Source organism: Mobula birostris, chromosome 12 (genome assembly GCF_030028105.1).
Source record: "Mobula birostris isolate sMobBir1 chromosome 12, sMobBir1.hap1, whole genome shotgun sequence".
Taxonomy (NCBI): Eukaryota; Metazoa; Chordata; class Chondrichthyes; order Myliobatiformes; family Myliobatidae; genus Mobula; species Mobula birostris.
The window spans coordinates 113,413,256-113,430,474 of record NC_092381.1 but is presented as its reverse complement, the minus strand read 5'-3'; the positions used below and the strand labels follow the sequence as shown (position 1 = coordinate 113,430,474).

Below are 17,219 nucleotides of genomic sequence, written 5' to 3'. Positions count from 1 at the left end.
AATAGGAACAAGATTATGTTTATGTCATGATGGCCCAGGGCATTGCCAGAACTCCCTTCGTTCTCTTCCAGTGTTATTTGTTTAATATCATCACACGTGCAGTGCCTATAAAAAGCATTCACTCCCCACTTGGAAGTTTTCATGTTTATTATTCTACAATATTGAATCACAGTGGATTTAATTTGGCTTTTTTTTTGAAACATCAACAGAGAGAGCCTCTGTTGTGTCAAAGTGAAAACAGATCTCTACAAAATGATCTAAATTAATTACAAATATAAAACACAAGATAATTTATTGCATAAGTATTCACCCCCTTCAAGTCAATATTTAGTAGGCACACCTTTGGCAGCAATTACAGCCTTGAGTCTGTGTGGATAGGTCTCTATCAGCTTTGCACATCTGGACACTGCAATTTTTCCCCTTTCTTCTTTACAAAGCTGCTCAAGCTCTGTCATATTGCATGGAGATCAGGAGTGAACAGTCCTTTTCAATCCATCCACATATTCTCGATTGAATTGAGGTCTGGACTCTGATTTGGCCACTCCAGGACATTAACTTTGTTTTTTAAGCCATTCTTGTGTAACTTTGGCTTTATGCTTGGGGTCATTATTTTGCTGGAAAACATATCTTCCAAGTCACAGTTCTCATACAGGTTTGCCTCCAGGATTTCCCTGTATTTTGCTGCATTTATTTTACCCTCTACCTTCACAAGCCTTCCAGGGTCTGCTGCAGTGAAGCATCCCCACAGCATGATGCAGCCACCACCATGCTTCACAGTAGGGACGGTGTGTTTTTGATGATGTGCGGTGTCTGGCTTACGCCAAATATAGTGTGTAGTCTAATGGCCAAAAAGCTCAATTTTTGTTTCATCGACCATAGAGCCTTCTTCCAGCTGACTTCAGAATCTCCCACGTGCCTTCTGGCAAACTCTCGCCAAGATTTCATGAAATTTTTTTTTCCAGCAGTGGCTTTCTCTTTGCCAATCTCCCGTAAAGCTGTGACTGGCGAAGCACCCAGGCAACAGTTGTTGTATGCGCAGACTCTCCCATTTCAGCCACCACCATTGTAATTCCTCCAGAGTTGTCATAGGTCTCTTAGTGTCCTCCCTCATCCTTCTTGCACGGTCACTCAGTTTTTGAGGACGGCCTGCTCTAGGCAGATTTACAGCTGTGCCATATTCTTTCCATTGCTTGATGATTGACTTAACTGTACTCCAAGGGTATTCAGTGACTTGAAAGCTTTCTTGTATCCATCTCCTGACTTGTGCTTTTCAATAACCTTTCACAGAGTTGCTTGGAGTGTTCTTTTGTCTTCATGGTGTAGTTTTTGTCAGGACACTGACTCACCAACAACTGGACCTTCCAGTTACAGGTGTATTTTTACTACAGTCAATTAAGACACCTTGACTGCACACAGGTCTTCAAAAACAGATCTCCACTAAACTAATTATGTGACTTCTAAAACCAATTAATAATTACTTTATTGATCCCAAGCGGGAAATTATTTTGTTACAGCAGCAACATTTTAAAAATTCAGCAATAATAATAAATATAATAATATTAGCTAATGAAAAAGTTCAGAATGATAATATTCACAATAATTTACCAATGTGCTATACTGTACAATAGTAATGTACAAAATAATACAACAGAGGCTATTGTACTATTGTGTTCCCCTGTTGCACAGAGATGAACTTACAGCATTTGGTCAGAAAGATTTTCTGCAACAATTCTTGTGACAGCAGAGCTGAATGAGCATGTTTGAAAGGGGGCTCCGCTGCTGATTCAGTCAGTCATGGAGAGGATGTGCCTGATCGACACTGATGGATAACAGTTTGTTTCATGACCTCCTCCCCACCACTAACTCAAAGGGTCAATTGGCTGCACCAGTGATGATTTGGTGTGTCATATTAAAGGGGGTGAATATTTATGTAATCAATTATTTTGTGTTTTATATTTGTAATTAATTTAGATCACTTTGTAGGGATATGTTTTCACTTCGACACGAAAAGAGTCTTTTCCTGTGTCAAAAAAGCCAAATTAAATCCACTGTGATTCAATGTTGTAAAATTATAAAGCTGAAAACTTCCAAGTTGGGGGACGGGGGTGAGAGTGCCAAGCTTCATTTTCATGACATTCAAACAGATCATGCCATTCATAATCACATCAGGGTGGTGAACATGTGCCCCACGGGGATGTCTACTTAGCCCACTTATGACTGCGTGGCTACGCACAGCTCCAATGCCATATTGAAGTTCACTGATGACACCATTGTTTAGGCTGAATCAAAGGTGGTGATGAATCACTTTACGGGGGGGATTGAAAATCTGGCTGAGTGGTATCATAACAACAACCTCTCACTCAATGTCAGCAAGACCAAGGAGCTGATTAACACACGCAAAATGGAGGAGCTCAGCTGGCCAGGCAGCATCTATGAAAGAGAGTACACAGTTGATGTTTCGGACTGCGACCCTTCAGCAAAGGAGTTGATTATTGACTTCCGGAGGAAGAAACCAGAGGTCTACGAGCCAGTCCTCATCGGAGGATCAGAGGTGGAGAGGGTCAGCAACTTTGAATTCCCAGATGTTACTATTTCAGAGAACCTGTCCTGGGCCCAGCACGCAAGTGCAATTACGAAGAAAGCACAGCAACGTCTCCGCTTCCTTAGGAGTTTGCAGAGATTTGGCGTGACATCTAAAACTTCCACAAACTTCTAGAGATGTGTAGTGGAGAATGTATTGACTGGCTGCATCATGGCCTGGAATGGAAACACTAATGCCTTGGATTCAGCCCTGTACATCATTGGTAAAGTGCTCCCAACCATTGAGCACATCTACACGAAACGGTGTCATAGGAAAGCAGCATCCATCATCAGAGATCCTCAACACCCAGGCCGTGCTCCCTTCTTGCTGCTGCCATCAGCTAGAAGGTACAAGAGCCTCAGAACTCACACCACCAGGTTCAAGAACAGTTACTACCTCACAACCATCAGGTCCTTGAACAAAAGGGGATAACTACACTCACTTGCCCATTCATTGAAATGTTCCCACAACCAATGATCTCACATTAAGGACTCCTTGTCTCATTATCTCATGTTCTCATTATTTACTGATATTTATTTATATTTGCATTTGCACAGTTAGTTGTCTTCTGCACTCTGGTTGATCTTTCACTGATCCTGTTATAGTTACTATTCTATAGATTTGCTGAGTATGCCCACAGGAAAATGAATCTCAGGGTGGTATATGGTGACATATATGCACTTTGAATACTAAAAAGCCTAGACAGGGTTGGCATGAAGAGCCGTTTCCTATAGTAGACAATTCTAGGACCAGAGGGCACAGCCTCAGAATAGAAGTACATCTCTTTAGAACAGAGATGAGGAAGAATTTCCTTAGCTCGAGGGTAGCTAGTATCCACATCTTCAAGGAGTGATACCTTAGGAAGGCAGCGTCCATAATTAAGGATCCTCACCACCCAGGACATGCTCTCTTCTCACTGTTACCATCGGGAAAGAGGTACAGAAACCTGAAGGCACACACTTAACAATTCAGCCACAGCCTCTTCCCCTCTGCCATCCGATTTCTGAATGGACTTTGAATCCATGAACACTATTTCACTACTTTTTTTTAAATTTCCTACTCTTTTGCTCTAATTTAATTATTTAATATAGAATACTTACTGTAATACAAAGATTTTTCTTTTTTTCTCTCTATTATCATGTACTGCATTGTACTGCTGCCACAAAGCTAACAAATTTCACAACACATACCAGTGCTACCTAACCTGATTCTGACGGTAGAATGGAGAAGAGAGAATGACCAGGTTGGGAGGGGTCATAATCATGGGCTGCTTTCCCGAGGCAGGCAAGGAGTGTACATGGGGGTTAATGGAGGTGAGGTTGGTTGGTGTGATGGACTAAGATACCGTCACAACTCTCTAATTTATAGCAGACAGGGAAGCGTAGTTGGCATGGGTTTTAATATCTACCTAATGGTCTCACTTTAACTCTTTCAGAAGGCCATACATACAGTGCCTATAAGAGGTATTCACCCCCCTCCCCAGAAGTTTTCATGTTTTACAACATTGAATCAGTGTTTTGACACTGATCAACAGAAAAACTCTTTTGTATCAAAGTGAAAACAAATCATGATTATTCCGCCACCTCCAACGGGATCTCACCACTAAGCACATCTTTCCCTCCCCCACCTCTCTCTGCATTCCGCAGGGATCGCTCCCTACGTGACTCCCTTGTCCATTCGTCCCCCCCATCCCTCCCCACTGATCTCCCTCCTGGCACTTATCCGTGTAAGCGGAACAAATGCTACACATGCCCTTACACTTCCTCCCTTACCACCATTCAGGGCCCCAAACAGTCCTTCCAGGTGAGGCAACACTTTACCTGTGAGTCGGCTGGGGTGACATACTGCGTCCGGTGCTCCCGATGTGGCCTTTTATATATTGGCGAGACCCGACGCAGACTGGGAGACCGTTTCGCTGAACACCTACGCTCTGTCCGCCAGAGAAAGCAGGATCTCCCAGTGGCCACACATTTTAATTCCACGTCCCATTCCCATTCTGACATGTCTATCCACGGCCTCCTCTACTGTAAAGATGAAGCCACACTCAGGTTGGAGGAACAACACCTTATATTCCGTCTGGGTAGCCTCCAACCTGACGGCATGAACATCGACTTCTCTAACTTCCGCTAATGCCCCACCTCCCCCTCGTATCCCATCTGTTACTCATTTTTATACACACATTCTTTCTCTCACTCTCCTTTTTCTCCCTCTGTCCCTCTGAATATACCCCTTGCCCATCCTCTGGATCACCCCCCCCTTGTCTTTCCTCCCAGACCTCCCGTCCCATGATCCTCTCGTATCCCTTTTGCCTATCACCTGCCCAGCTCTTGGCTCCATCCCTCCCCCTCCTGTCTTCTCCTATCATTTTGGATCTCCCCCTCCCCCTCCAACTTTCAAATCCCTTACCCACTCTTCCTTCAGTTAGTCCTGACGAAGGGTCTCGGCCTGAAACGTCGACTGTACCTCTTCCTAGAGATGCTGCCTGGCCTGCTGCGTTCACCAGCAACTTTGATGTGTGTTACTTGAATTTTCAGCATCTGCAGAATTCCTGTTGTTCACGATTATTTATATTTACATTTGTAATTAATTTAGATCAGCTTGTTGAGATCTGTTTGCACTTTGACACAAAAGAGCTTTTCTGTTGATCAGTGTCAAAAAAGCCAGCCAGATTAAATCCACTGAGATTCCACGTTGTAAAACAATAAAACAGTAAGATAGCAATGCTCCCTCAGCTGTGCACTAGGAGTGTCACCCTGGTCTCTTGCTTGAGGTCACACTCAAACACATAACCTACTGGCTCTAGACGTCTGTGTACGGTTTGTGTAACACTATTACAGCTGTAAGATCAGGGTTCGAGTCCCACAGCTGTCTATAAGGAGTTTGTACATTCTCTACACGACCATGTGGGTTTCCTCCGGGTGCTCTGGTTTCCTCCTACAATCCAAAGACGTGTGGGTTAGGATGGTGGTGAATATTGGTAGCTCGGGTTGAGTGCTTGCATTTATATAGGCCCATTCACTTGCCTTGCTCCTGATTGGCTACCCCTTCAGTTGATCTTTGAATTCTATTGACTCCCATTTCTTTGGCCCTGAGGAGTTAATAGATCTATTTCGATATGTTTGATAATGAAGTTATCACAAGAGAAACACGCTTGCGCCTGCTTCATGTTTGCCTGTGGCAGAACCTCCGTGGTCTCCCAGATAAAGTGGTGTCCTTCCTGGTCTTCATGTACCAAGATCAGCGACAGTGGTCCATGTCTCCGTACTGTCTGTTTGTGTTGTGGTAAATGAGATGAGAGTTTACATCAGTTAGTCCAGACGAAGGGTCTCGGCCTGAAATGTCGACTGCACCTCTTCCTACAGATGCTGCTTGGCCTGCTGCGTTCACCAGCAACTTTTATGTGTGTTGCTTGAATTTCCAGCATCTGCAGAATTCCTGTTGTTTGAGTTTACATCCTGTCTGGCTGATGTACTACTTGTTGCAGTCTCCAAAGGTGATCATGTACACCGCATTGCTTTTGTCAGTTGCCTTCACTGGTACCTCGGCTCTTGAGACAATCCTCCTTAAAGTTCTGGGCCAGGCAAGCATGAGCAGACACAAGACTACAGAATTCAAAGATGAAGAGGTAGCCAATCAGGATCAAAGCAAGCAATCGGGACCTATATAAACATTAACATTCCCAGAGAGTAACACATAACTGCACACTGAGGATGTCTCCTTGACTGGTGATGAAACATCTGTAAGCTGATTGTCAAGCTCAGTGAACACTGCAATATCAAACACCTCATCCCAAGCTACCAATACTCACCACCATCCTAACCCACCAATACTCACCACCATCCTAACCCACCAATACTCACCACCATCCTAATCCACCAATACTCATCACCATCCTAACCCACCAGTACTCACCACCATCCTAACCCACCAGTACTCACCACCATCCTAACCCACCAGTACTCACCGCCATCCTAACCCACCAATACTCACCACCATCCTAACCTACCAGTACTCATCACCATCCTAACCCACCAGTACTCACCACCATCCTAACCCACCAGTACTCACCACCATCCTAACCCACCAGTACTCACCGCCATCCTAACCCACCAGTACTCACCGCCATCCTAACCCACCAATACTCACCACCATCCTAACCCACCAGTACTCACCACCATCCTAACCCACCAGTACTCACCACCATCCTAACCCACCAGTACTCACCACCATCCTAATCCACCAATACTCACCACCATCCTAACCCAATACTCACCACCATCCTAATCCACCAATACTCACCACCATCCTAACCCACCAATACTCACCACCATCCTAACCCACCAGTACTCACCACCATCCTAACCCACCAGTACTCACCACCATCCTAACCCACCAGTACTCACCACCATCCTAACCCGTATCTCTGGGACTGTAGGAGGAAACCAGAGCACCCGAGTTGGGGTTAGTGAGTTGTGGGCATGCTATGTTAGTGCGGGAAGCATGGTGACACCTGCATTGTGCCCAGCACAAACCTCGCTGATTTGATTTGATACAAATTATTTCACTGTAATTTTCAATGTACAGCTGCAAGAAAAAGTTTGTGAACCTTTTCCTCTTACCTCATCTTCTGCATTTTTTACTCATAAAATGTGGTCTGATATTCATCAGAGTCACAATAATAGACAAGCACAATCTGCCTAAACTAATAACGTACAAACAATTGTACTTCTCGTCAATACTGAGTCCACCATTTAAACACAGTCTAGGTTCAAAAAAGTATGGGAACCTCTGGGGTAATGCCTTCTACAAAAGCTATTTGGAGTCAGGTGTCCCAATCAATGAGATGAGATTGGAGGTGTGCGTTGTTCAGGTCCCCTGCCCTTTAACAAGACAATGTCAGATTACTGAGAGAGCCTGCTCTTCTCAAGAAAGATCTCTTTACATGCACTATGCCTTGATCAAAACAACTTTCAGAGGACTTTAGAAGAAGAACTGTAGAGATTAATGAAGCTGGAAAAGGCTACAAAGGCATTTCTAAAGACCCTTGTGTTCATCAGTCCACAGTAAGAGAAATTGTCTACAAATGGTGAGTACTGTTGCTACTCTCCCTAGGAGTGGGCATCCTGCAAAACTCACACCAAGAGCACAATGTGCAATGCTGAAGGAGGTGAAAAAGAACCCAAGGGTAACAGCCACAGACCTGTAGAAATCTCTAGAAATCTCTGTTCATGTGTCCACTATAAGAAAATGGTGCTCAAGGAAGGACACCACCGTTCTCCAGGGAAAAAACACTACTGCCACCTCAAGTTTGCAAAAGACCACGTGGATGTTCCACAATGCTTCTGGGCCAACGTTCTGTGGACAGATCAGACAAAAGAACTTTTCGGCAGAAATGCACACCGCTATGTTTGGAGGGAAAAGGGCACTGCACACCAACACAAAACCTCAACCCAGTTGTGCAGCATGGTGGAAGGAGCATCGTGGTTTGGGGCTGCTTTGCTGTCTCAGGGCTTGGACAGCTTGCAATCATTGAGGGAACAGTGAATTCAAAACTGTATCGAGACATTTTACAGGAGAGTGTCAGGGTAGCAGTCCATCACCTGAAGCTTAGTAGAAGTTGGATGATACAACATGATCCAAAATACAAGAGTATATCAACAACAGAATGGCTTAAAAAGCAGAACATTTGTGTTTTGGAATGGCCACGTCAGAGTCCGGATCTTAACCCCTGACCTGAAGAGGGCTGTTTATGCAAGGTATCCCAGAAATATTGATGAACTGAAACAGCTTTGTATGGAGGAAAGGTCTTAAATTTCTCCTTGCCGTTGTGCAAGTCTGATCAGCAGCTACAGGAAACATTTGGTGGAGGTTATTGCTGCTAAAGGAGGTTCTACCAGTTATTAAATACAAGGTTTCATGTACCTTTTCCAGCCTGGACTGTGAATGATTAAACAATGTGTTCAATAAATAAATGGAAAGTACAATTGTCTCTGTGTTACTAGTTTAGGCAGATTGTGTTTGTCTATTATTGTGACTTAGATGAAGATCAGACCTACATTCTATGAATAATTAATGCAGAAAACCAGGAAATTGCAAAGGGTTCTCTAATCTTTTTCTTGCAACTGTATATATAACAAATAAAGCCAATCTTTACAAAACCCTTAACAAAAGGTTCTACAGAAAGACGAATGTGCATTTAGAAACGCAAACAACAGGAATTCTGCAGATGCTAGAAATTCAAGCAACACACATAAAAGTTGCTGGTGAACACAGCAGGCCAGGCAGCATCTCTAGGATCCTGACGAAGGGTCTCGGCCTGAAACGTCGACTGCACCTCTTCCTAGAGATGCTGCCTGGCCTGCTGCATTCACCAGCAACTTTTATGTGTGTTGCCTGTGCATTTAGAATGTAGCTTTTTCCAATGCATTACGGTCGGATATACACAGCGTGGCCACTTTATGAGGTATTATATCTCTGGTACCTGATAAAGTGGCCACTGAGTGTATGTTCGAGATCTTCTGCTGCTGTAGCCCAACCACTTCAAGTTTCGATGTGTTGCGCGTTCAGAGATGCTCTTCTTCACACCAGGGTTGTAACGTGTGGATATTCAAGCTACTGTCAACTTCTTGTCAGCTTGAACCGGTCTGGCCATTCCAAACTGGCCTCTCTCATTAACAAGGCTTTTTCAGTGGAACCGTTTTTTGTTTATCACACCATTCCCCGTAAACTCTAGGGCAGGGGTTCCCAACGTTTTTTATGCCATGGACCAACACCATTAAGAAAGGAGTCTATGGACCCCAAATTGGGAAACCCTGCTCCAGATACTGTTGAAAATCCCAGGAGATCAGAGTTTTTAAGATACTCAAACCACCCCATCTGGCACCAACAAACATTTCATGGTCAAAGTCACTTAGATCATATTTCTTCCCCATTCTGAAGTTTGGTCTGAACAACAACTGAATCTCTTGACCATGTCTGCAAGCTTTTATGCATTGAGGTACTGTCACATGATTGGCTGATTAGATATTTGTAATTATGATCAGGTGTACCTAAGCTGTACTTGCCACAAATGTTCAAGGAGAGAAAGTTGGAAACTGAAGGCTGCTAACTAGTAAAGCCACTCAGAATGGACAGAAAATTTAGAAATTAGCGCAAGGCAGACAACTGACACAAAACTTTCCAGCAAAACCCAGTGCTTCTCCATAATTCATCAACTTACCTCATGGGCAGATCCTGGATGTTAACAGCATGATCCATGAAGTACCCTGGAAAACAACAGCAGCTTTCACTGAGAGAACAGCATGGAGAGTATTACAAACTAGGATTCACCAACTTCAACATATCATCCCTGTATTCAATACTTTGACTTGGAAAGGCCAATGTGCCAAGTGCTCTCTTAAGACTTTAAGATAATGCCAGAGAATTAGGCCATTTAACTCATTGAGTCTGCTCTGCCATTTCATCATGGCTGATCCACTTTCCCTCTCAGCCCCAATCTCCTACCTTCTTCTCATATCCCTCCACGCCCAGACTAATCAAGAATCTCTCAAACTCTGCGTTAAATATACTCAATGACTGGCTCTCCAGAACAAATTCCACAGAGTCACCACTCTCTGGATAAATAAATTCCTCCTCATCTCCATTCTAAATGGATGTCCTCTATTCTGAGGCTGAGCCCTCTGGTTTTAGACTCCCCCACTACAGGAAACATCGCCTCCACATCCACTCTATCAAAGTCTTTCAACATTCGATAGGTTTCTTAATGACTTTATCTACCTGTGATCTAAGTGACTTTCAAGGAATTATGGATTTGTATACACAGAGACACAAAGGCAAAGGCAGACTACATAATAACTAAGTATTTGCAGCTGGTCTATCTGGTACTGATGTTCCAAGGAGCCTTTTTCATCATCTTCACCTCAGTGCCTTCAGAATCACCACGCATTTCCCCTCATGTCTTATCCAGCTTCCCAATAAATGCATCTCCTACCTCCCTCCATCCTTTTCTCCTTCCATTTGCTGGGCGGCATGATAGCATAGAGGCTAGAGTAATGTTATCAGAGTGCCAGAGATAGGTGTTCAATTCCTGCTGCTGTCTGTAAGGAGTTTGCACGCTCTTCCCCATGACAATGAGGGTTTCCTCTGGGTGCTCCAGTTTTGTCCCACAGTCTAAAGACATACGGGTTAGGGTTGGGAAGTTGTAGGCATGTCAAGCTGGAAAAACAGTAATACTTGCAGGCTACCACCAGCACATCCTTGGGTGCTGCTGGTCATTCATGCAAACAACGTAGTTCACTGTATGTTTCAATGTTTTGATGTACATGTAACAAACAAAGCTAATTCTTAATAGGACCTAAGACCATAAGATTTAGGAGCAGAAGCAGGCCATTCAGCCCATCGAGTCTGCTGTCATTCAATCATAGGCTGATCCAATTCTTCCAGTCATCCCCACTTCCCTGCTTTCACCCCGTACCCTTTGATGCCCTGGCTAATCAAGAACCTATCTATCTCTGCCTTAAATACACCCAATGACGTGGCCTCCACAGCCGCTTGTGACAACAAATTCCACAGATTTACCACCCTCTGACTAAAGTAATCTCTCTGCATCTCTGTTCTAAATGGACGTCCTTCAATCCTGAAGTCATGCCCTCTTGTCCTACACTTCCCTACCATGGGAAATAACTTTACCATATCTAATATGTTCAGGCCTTTTGACATTCGGAATGTTTCTATAAGAACACCCACCCCCCCATTCACCAGGGAACACAGCCCAGGAGGTGCCAGACGTTCCTCATACGGTATCCCTTTCATTCCTGGAATCATTCTCGTCAAAGTTCAAGGTTTGAAGCACATTTATTATTAAAGTGTGAGAGTGTGTGTGTGTGTGTGAGACCATATACAACCCCAAGATTCATTTTCTTGTGGACATACTCAATAAGTCCAACGGCCATAATAGAATTAAGGAAAGACCGCACCAACTAGACACACAGCCAGTGTGCACAAGACAACAAACTGCGCAAATACAAAAGTAAATAATAAATAAGCAAGCAATAAATATCTAGATCACGAGCTCAGAGTTCTTGAAAGTGAGCCCACGGGTGTGGGAATATTGCAATGATGGGGAAGTGAAGTTGAGGGTAGTTATCCAATTTGGTTCAAAAGCCTGATGACTGCAGGGTAATAACTGTTCCTGAACCTGGTGGTGTGGGGCCTGAGGCTCATTGTGGTGAGTGAAGTTATCCACACTGGTTCAGGAGCCTGATGGTTGCGGGGTGATAACTGTTCCTGAACCTGGTGGTGTGGGGCCTGAGGCTCATTGTGGTGAGTGAAGTTATCCACATTGGTTCAGGAGCCTGATGGTTGTGGGGTAATAAATGTTCCTGAACCTGGTGGTGTGGGTCATGAGGCTCCTGCACCTTCTTCCTGATGGCAGCAGTGAGAAGAGAGCATGTCCTACGTGGTGTTGGGGAGCGGGGGCAATGATGGATGCTGCTTTCCTGCAACAGCATTCTGTGTAGATCTGCTCAACGGAGAAGAGGACTTCACCCATAATGGACTGGCCGTATCCACTCCTGATGGTAGGACTTTCCGTTCAAGGACGCTGGTGTTTCCACATCCCGGCCATGAGGCTGCCAGCCAATACCCTGCCCCACACATCCATAGAAGTTTTAGACACCATACCGAATCTTCGTAAAGTTCTAAGGAAGTAGAGATACTGCCATGCTTTCTTTGTAATTTTAATCAGCCTCCCTTTAGAACAGGGGTCCCCAACCATTAACTGAGGGGTCCGTGGAATCCAGGGTCTTTTAAGAGACTCCTGGATGAATACATGGAGCTTAAAAAAATAGAGATCAATGGGTAAGCCTAGGTACTTCTAAGGAAAGGACATGTTCAGCACAGCTTTGTGGGCAGAAGGGCCTGTATTATGCTGTAGGTTTTCTATGTTTCTATGTAACACTGCCTTAAATACATCTAGTACTCACATCTCTCTACTGCCTACGGGAGCTGGAACCATATCCATCAGATATGCTAAAGACAACTTACAGTAACAAATTAGCATAGTAACTTGCATGCATTCGGGATGTGGAAGGAAAGTAGAGCACCAGAGCAAACTCAGTCACAGAGAGAATTCCACTCATCACTTCCACCCGTCATGTCCGAGCATCTGCATGCTCATCTGCCTATTAACCCCTGCTTACCTGGATCCACTGATGACCCTTGCTTCTCATCTTCCCCTACCTCCCGCACTTTTTTTTTACACTGGCCATCTCCTTCCAGTCCAGAAAGGCCTGTACTGTGTTGTTCTCCGTTCTAACAGTTATAATGCCATCACTCAAGGTGAGCATGACGTTTTCCTGAGGGGTCATTCCCTTAATGGAGAATGCCTGTGCATGACTTTATTTAACGTGGGTAGGCTAATGCACTGGAAGCGCCCACACGGTCCTTGACTGATCGGGGTCAGAGTCCAGTGGTACAGAATGCAAGACGACTGGGGACAGTTCACTGCTGCTGTGATCCATCATCATCTTCTACCCATTGCACCATGAAGGTCTAAGTTGGATTGGTCTTGGTCTGGAACCTCCCTCACTGCCATGAGCAACCCAACAAGGAACTACACAGCGTTGCTCTTGGGATCTCAGGAACTCATAAGCTCATGCACCACATCAAACTGATGATCCTCGGAAAAGCTTACAAAATGTTCGAACACTTGACCTTAGACCAACATCATTAAAAAACAATAAGCCCGCGACTCACGGCAAGTAGACTTTGAAGGAGGAGATTGTGCGGGTACATTTCAGAAGAGAAATAATGAAGGGAGAAAGGAATATGTTAATAGGGTGAGAAGTTGGGCAGAAGGAGGTACAACAGGACATGAACGTCAGAACTGAGGGTTAGGGCTTGATCCACAACATCGACTAACCATTTCCCACCATGGTTGCTGCCTACCGTCCAGTGCCTTTGTGTTGCTCGCAAGGAGAAAGCCCAATCTCTATCCCAGAGTTCAGAAACAGACTGGGGGGGCGGGGGGGGGGGTCACTGGAGCCAAGGGACATCTGCACTACCTATTGTGTTATCTCCACTCTGTGGTGTGTCAGGTACACAGCTCATGGAACAAATCAATCATATCTACCTCCCTCCAAACCCTTCCCTCTCTGCTCATCGTTTCTCTACTCCTCCTCCTCCCCCTCCTACTACCCATTCCATCCACCTCTCCCCTGCTCCATCCTCCCCTTCCCTCTCTCCCGCCGTTCCTCCCACTCCCCTCTTCCTCCCCAAACCCCCTTCTCCCTCTCTCCCCTTATGCCCCTCCCTCCCCCTCTCTCCGCCTCCATCTCTATCCCCCTCCATCTCTCCTGTCTCTCTTCCCCTCCCCTACTCCCTCCACCCTCTTCTTCCCCACTTCCTTTCTCACCCTCTATTCCTTTCACTCTCCTTCTCCCCTTCTCTCCCCTCCATCTCTCTTCCCCTACCTGCTCCTTCTCTCCATTTCTCTTTCCCTCCCACACTCCACCCTCTCCCCTTCCCTCTCCCCCCACTCTGTCAGTCTACCCCCTCTCCCTCCCTCTCCCCACCCCCACTACCTCTCTTGCTCTCTCCCTCTTTCATCTCCCTCTCCCTCCCCCACTCACATCACTCATCTCTCTTTCTCTCTCTCTCTCTCCCCCCCCACCCCTGCACACACCCCCCTAACCCCAGTTTATCCATTGAGGGTTAAAGTTAGTTAATGCTCAGGGAATGCAAAAGGCTCCTAACTCATTCTGTCATGCCCTTACCTGCGATGCCAACCTCTGCTGTTCCTGCTAGACAGAGATCACCGAAGCGAGCAGAATCGAGCTGATACACCTGAGATGTTTTGGCATTGGGCATCATTCCACAACCCTCCTGTAAAGTTAGGAAATTCAACTGTTAAAGGCATCCTCATCCTCCATCACCCATGTCTAGTGCACCGTAGAGCACTTCCAAAATTCTGTTCCATTGCCTTCAGTGCAACTGCCAGAGAGTGTACTGCTGTTAATACGCACTCAGTGGCCACTTTATTAGGTACACCCCAGACCCTGCTGTGGTCTGCTACTGCTGCTGCTGGAGCCTGTCCACTTCAAGGTCTGACGTGTCGTGTGGTCAGAGATGCTCTTTGGCACACGACTGATATAACGCATGGCTATCTGAATTACTGTCACCTTCCTGTCAGCTCAAACCAGTCCGACCATTCTCATCTACAAGGTGTTTCTGTCCAAAGAACTGCCACACATTTGATGTATTCTCCCTTTTCGTACCATTCTCTGTAAACTCTGGAGACTGTTGTACAGAAAAATCCCAGGAGATCAGCAGTTTCTGAGATACTCAAACCACCCCTTCTGGCACCAACAATCACTCCAGTCAAAGCCACTTAGATCACATATTTTCCCCATCCTGATGCTTAGTCTGAATAACAACTAAACTGTTGATGACGTCTGCATGCTTTTGTGCAGATAGTTGCTGCATGATTGGCTGATTAGATATTTGCATTAACGAGCAGGTGTACAGGTGTAACAATGAAGTGCATTGCTTGTGTAGTATATACATGAGAGCTCAGAATTTCTGGTTTTCTTCCAAGTTAATTAATGAGATCAAAGGTCTATTAATATTAATGTCTGCCAATGAGCCGATAGACAATTACTGTGCTTGGAGTAGGTGAGAGAGAGCCTGTCTGAGATACCGAAGTTAGGATGGATTGTAGTTTTTGATGGACTCTAGATCAAGGTCTTTTTGGGGGTTTTGTTATTGACTGCATGGTGGGAGGGGGGAAATCAGTGACTTTGCAAGGGTAAGTGGGGGGAATAGGAGGGGTGATGCTTGTGTGTGGGAAGGTGAAGGGGTGCTTTAGGGTTCTGATACTTCTGTCATTTATTCTTCGTTTTTTTCCCTGTTTGAGTAAGAATTTCAGGCTGTATACTGTATACATTCTCTGATATCACACTGAACCTTTAAACCATTGTTTGAGGACCAGCAGAGATGTCACAAAAGCTTCAGCAATTTCACTCAACAAAGGTACAGCAGGCAGTGCAAGTAGTTTGGCTGCTTCACAGTCTTGGCAACCCAAGTTCCACGGTGAAGTTCAGGAGCAGACAGTGTGGAGTTTGCACATTCTCTGTGAGTGCGGGGGTTTTCACTGGGTGCTCCAGCTTCCTCTCTCACGGGCAAAGATCTCACTGCATCCGACAGTAAGCCCTGACGGGCTCTTGATTCTGGGTCGGGAAGTCCTGAATTGAAGTCCTTCAAAATATAGGCCACATCTCCAGTACAATACTGAGGTGTCACCTTATGGATAAAATGTTAAACCAAGGCCTTCTCTCACCCCTATACTGGCAAGTGAAAGAAGCTTCAGGAATTCCTGCTCCTTGACCTACCCGGATAGCCCAGATTAGACAGCTTATCTTATGAGGAAAAGATGAGTGAGCTTGGGCTTGTCTCTTTGGAAAGAAAGTGGCTGAGAGGTGACTTGATAGACATGTACATGAAGATAAGAAGCATAGATCGAGTAGACAGTCTGACTTTTTCCCCAGCGTGGAAACGGCTAATATGAAGGGGCATACTTAAAGCTGATGGGAGGAAAGTATGGGGGGGGGGGGAAGGGGTTTCAGAGGTAGGCTTGCTTGCTTGCTTTATTTATTTATTTATTTATTTATTTATTTATACATACATACATACATACATACATACATACATACAGAGAATGATGGTGCAATGAACCTGCCAGGGACAGTGGTAGATACTTAAGATAACCTTAGATAGGCACATAGATGATAGAAAAATGGAGGGCTACATGGGAGGAGGTTCCTTAAATTGTAATAGCCAATCGTGTGCACCTCAAATAGTCTCTGACAACCAACTCCAGCTCCTGGTCTGTGTGTAGCTTAGCTACTAAGCCCAGCAGAACGGTTTCTACTGACAGGAAAAGTGGTAAAGAAGGGTTACTGGCGCCTTAGAATCAGTCACCTTGGGCAGGTGGGACTCATCAGCTGTGGTTGACAGTTCATCTAGGAGAAGGAAAACTTTTATCTGAAACCTCCGCTGCCTTGCAGCTATACCCAACTCACGGGGAAGGTTTTGGGAGTAAACCTTGAGGAAAAATCTGGAGCTGGAATCCCAAAGGCAGTCCTATGTTGAATTCAATCACTGACGGGCAACTCCTACAACGCCGCTGGTGCCAAACTGTATTGGCCTCTGCCGTTCCTTTGGGTTCATCAGATGTGTGAGAAGGGGAGCTGGCTACGTGGGCAACAGCTTGCTCTCCATATTGTACTGCCCAGGCTTGTGCATCTAGACTGCTAGGACACAACATCCATGGTGGACTCTGACCGGCAGAGGCCTCGGTCACTCATGGGAGAAGGAAGTGTTAGATTGATCATGAAGCAGTTAAAGTTTGGGCACATCATTGTGAGCTAAATAGCCTGTGCTGTGTTGTAATGTTCAACTTTCCAACACTTGACTTGAGACTAACATCATTCATAAACAAGCCCACTGCTGATGCATGACGTGTTGCAGGATTCAGCTCAAACCAAGTCATTAAGTTTGCAGATAAACAACAGCGGTTGGCCTCAGCAACAATGATGAGTCGGAGTACAGAGAGAGAGTGGAGCGGTTGGTGGACTACTGT

General features: G+C 45.2%; 1 protein-coding gene across 5 annotated transcripts in view; it reads right to left on the bottom strand.

The window, feature by feature from the left end:
* Positions 1-17,219, bottom strand: part of sars2 (seryl-tRNA synthetase 2, mitochondrial) — a 124,919-nt gene that overhangs the window by 58,345 nt on the left and 49,355 nt on the right. For all 5 annotated transcript variants that reach the window (XR_011888095.1, XR_011888096.1, XM_072274512.1 and 2 more), the window contains exons 9-10: positions 14,356-14,464; positions 9,801-9,846 (exon numbers count right to left, since the gene is read on the bottom strand). Coding sequence is in view for 3 of the 5 variants with exons in the window: in XM_072274512.1 (XP_072130613.1) it covers positions 9,801-9,846; positions 14,356-14,464 (155 nt within the window). In the remaining 2 variants the exon portion in view is untranslated. The remainder of the gene's footprint in view (positions 1-9,800; positions 9,847-14,355; positions 14,465-17,219) is intronic.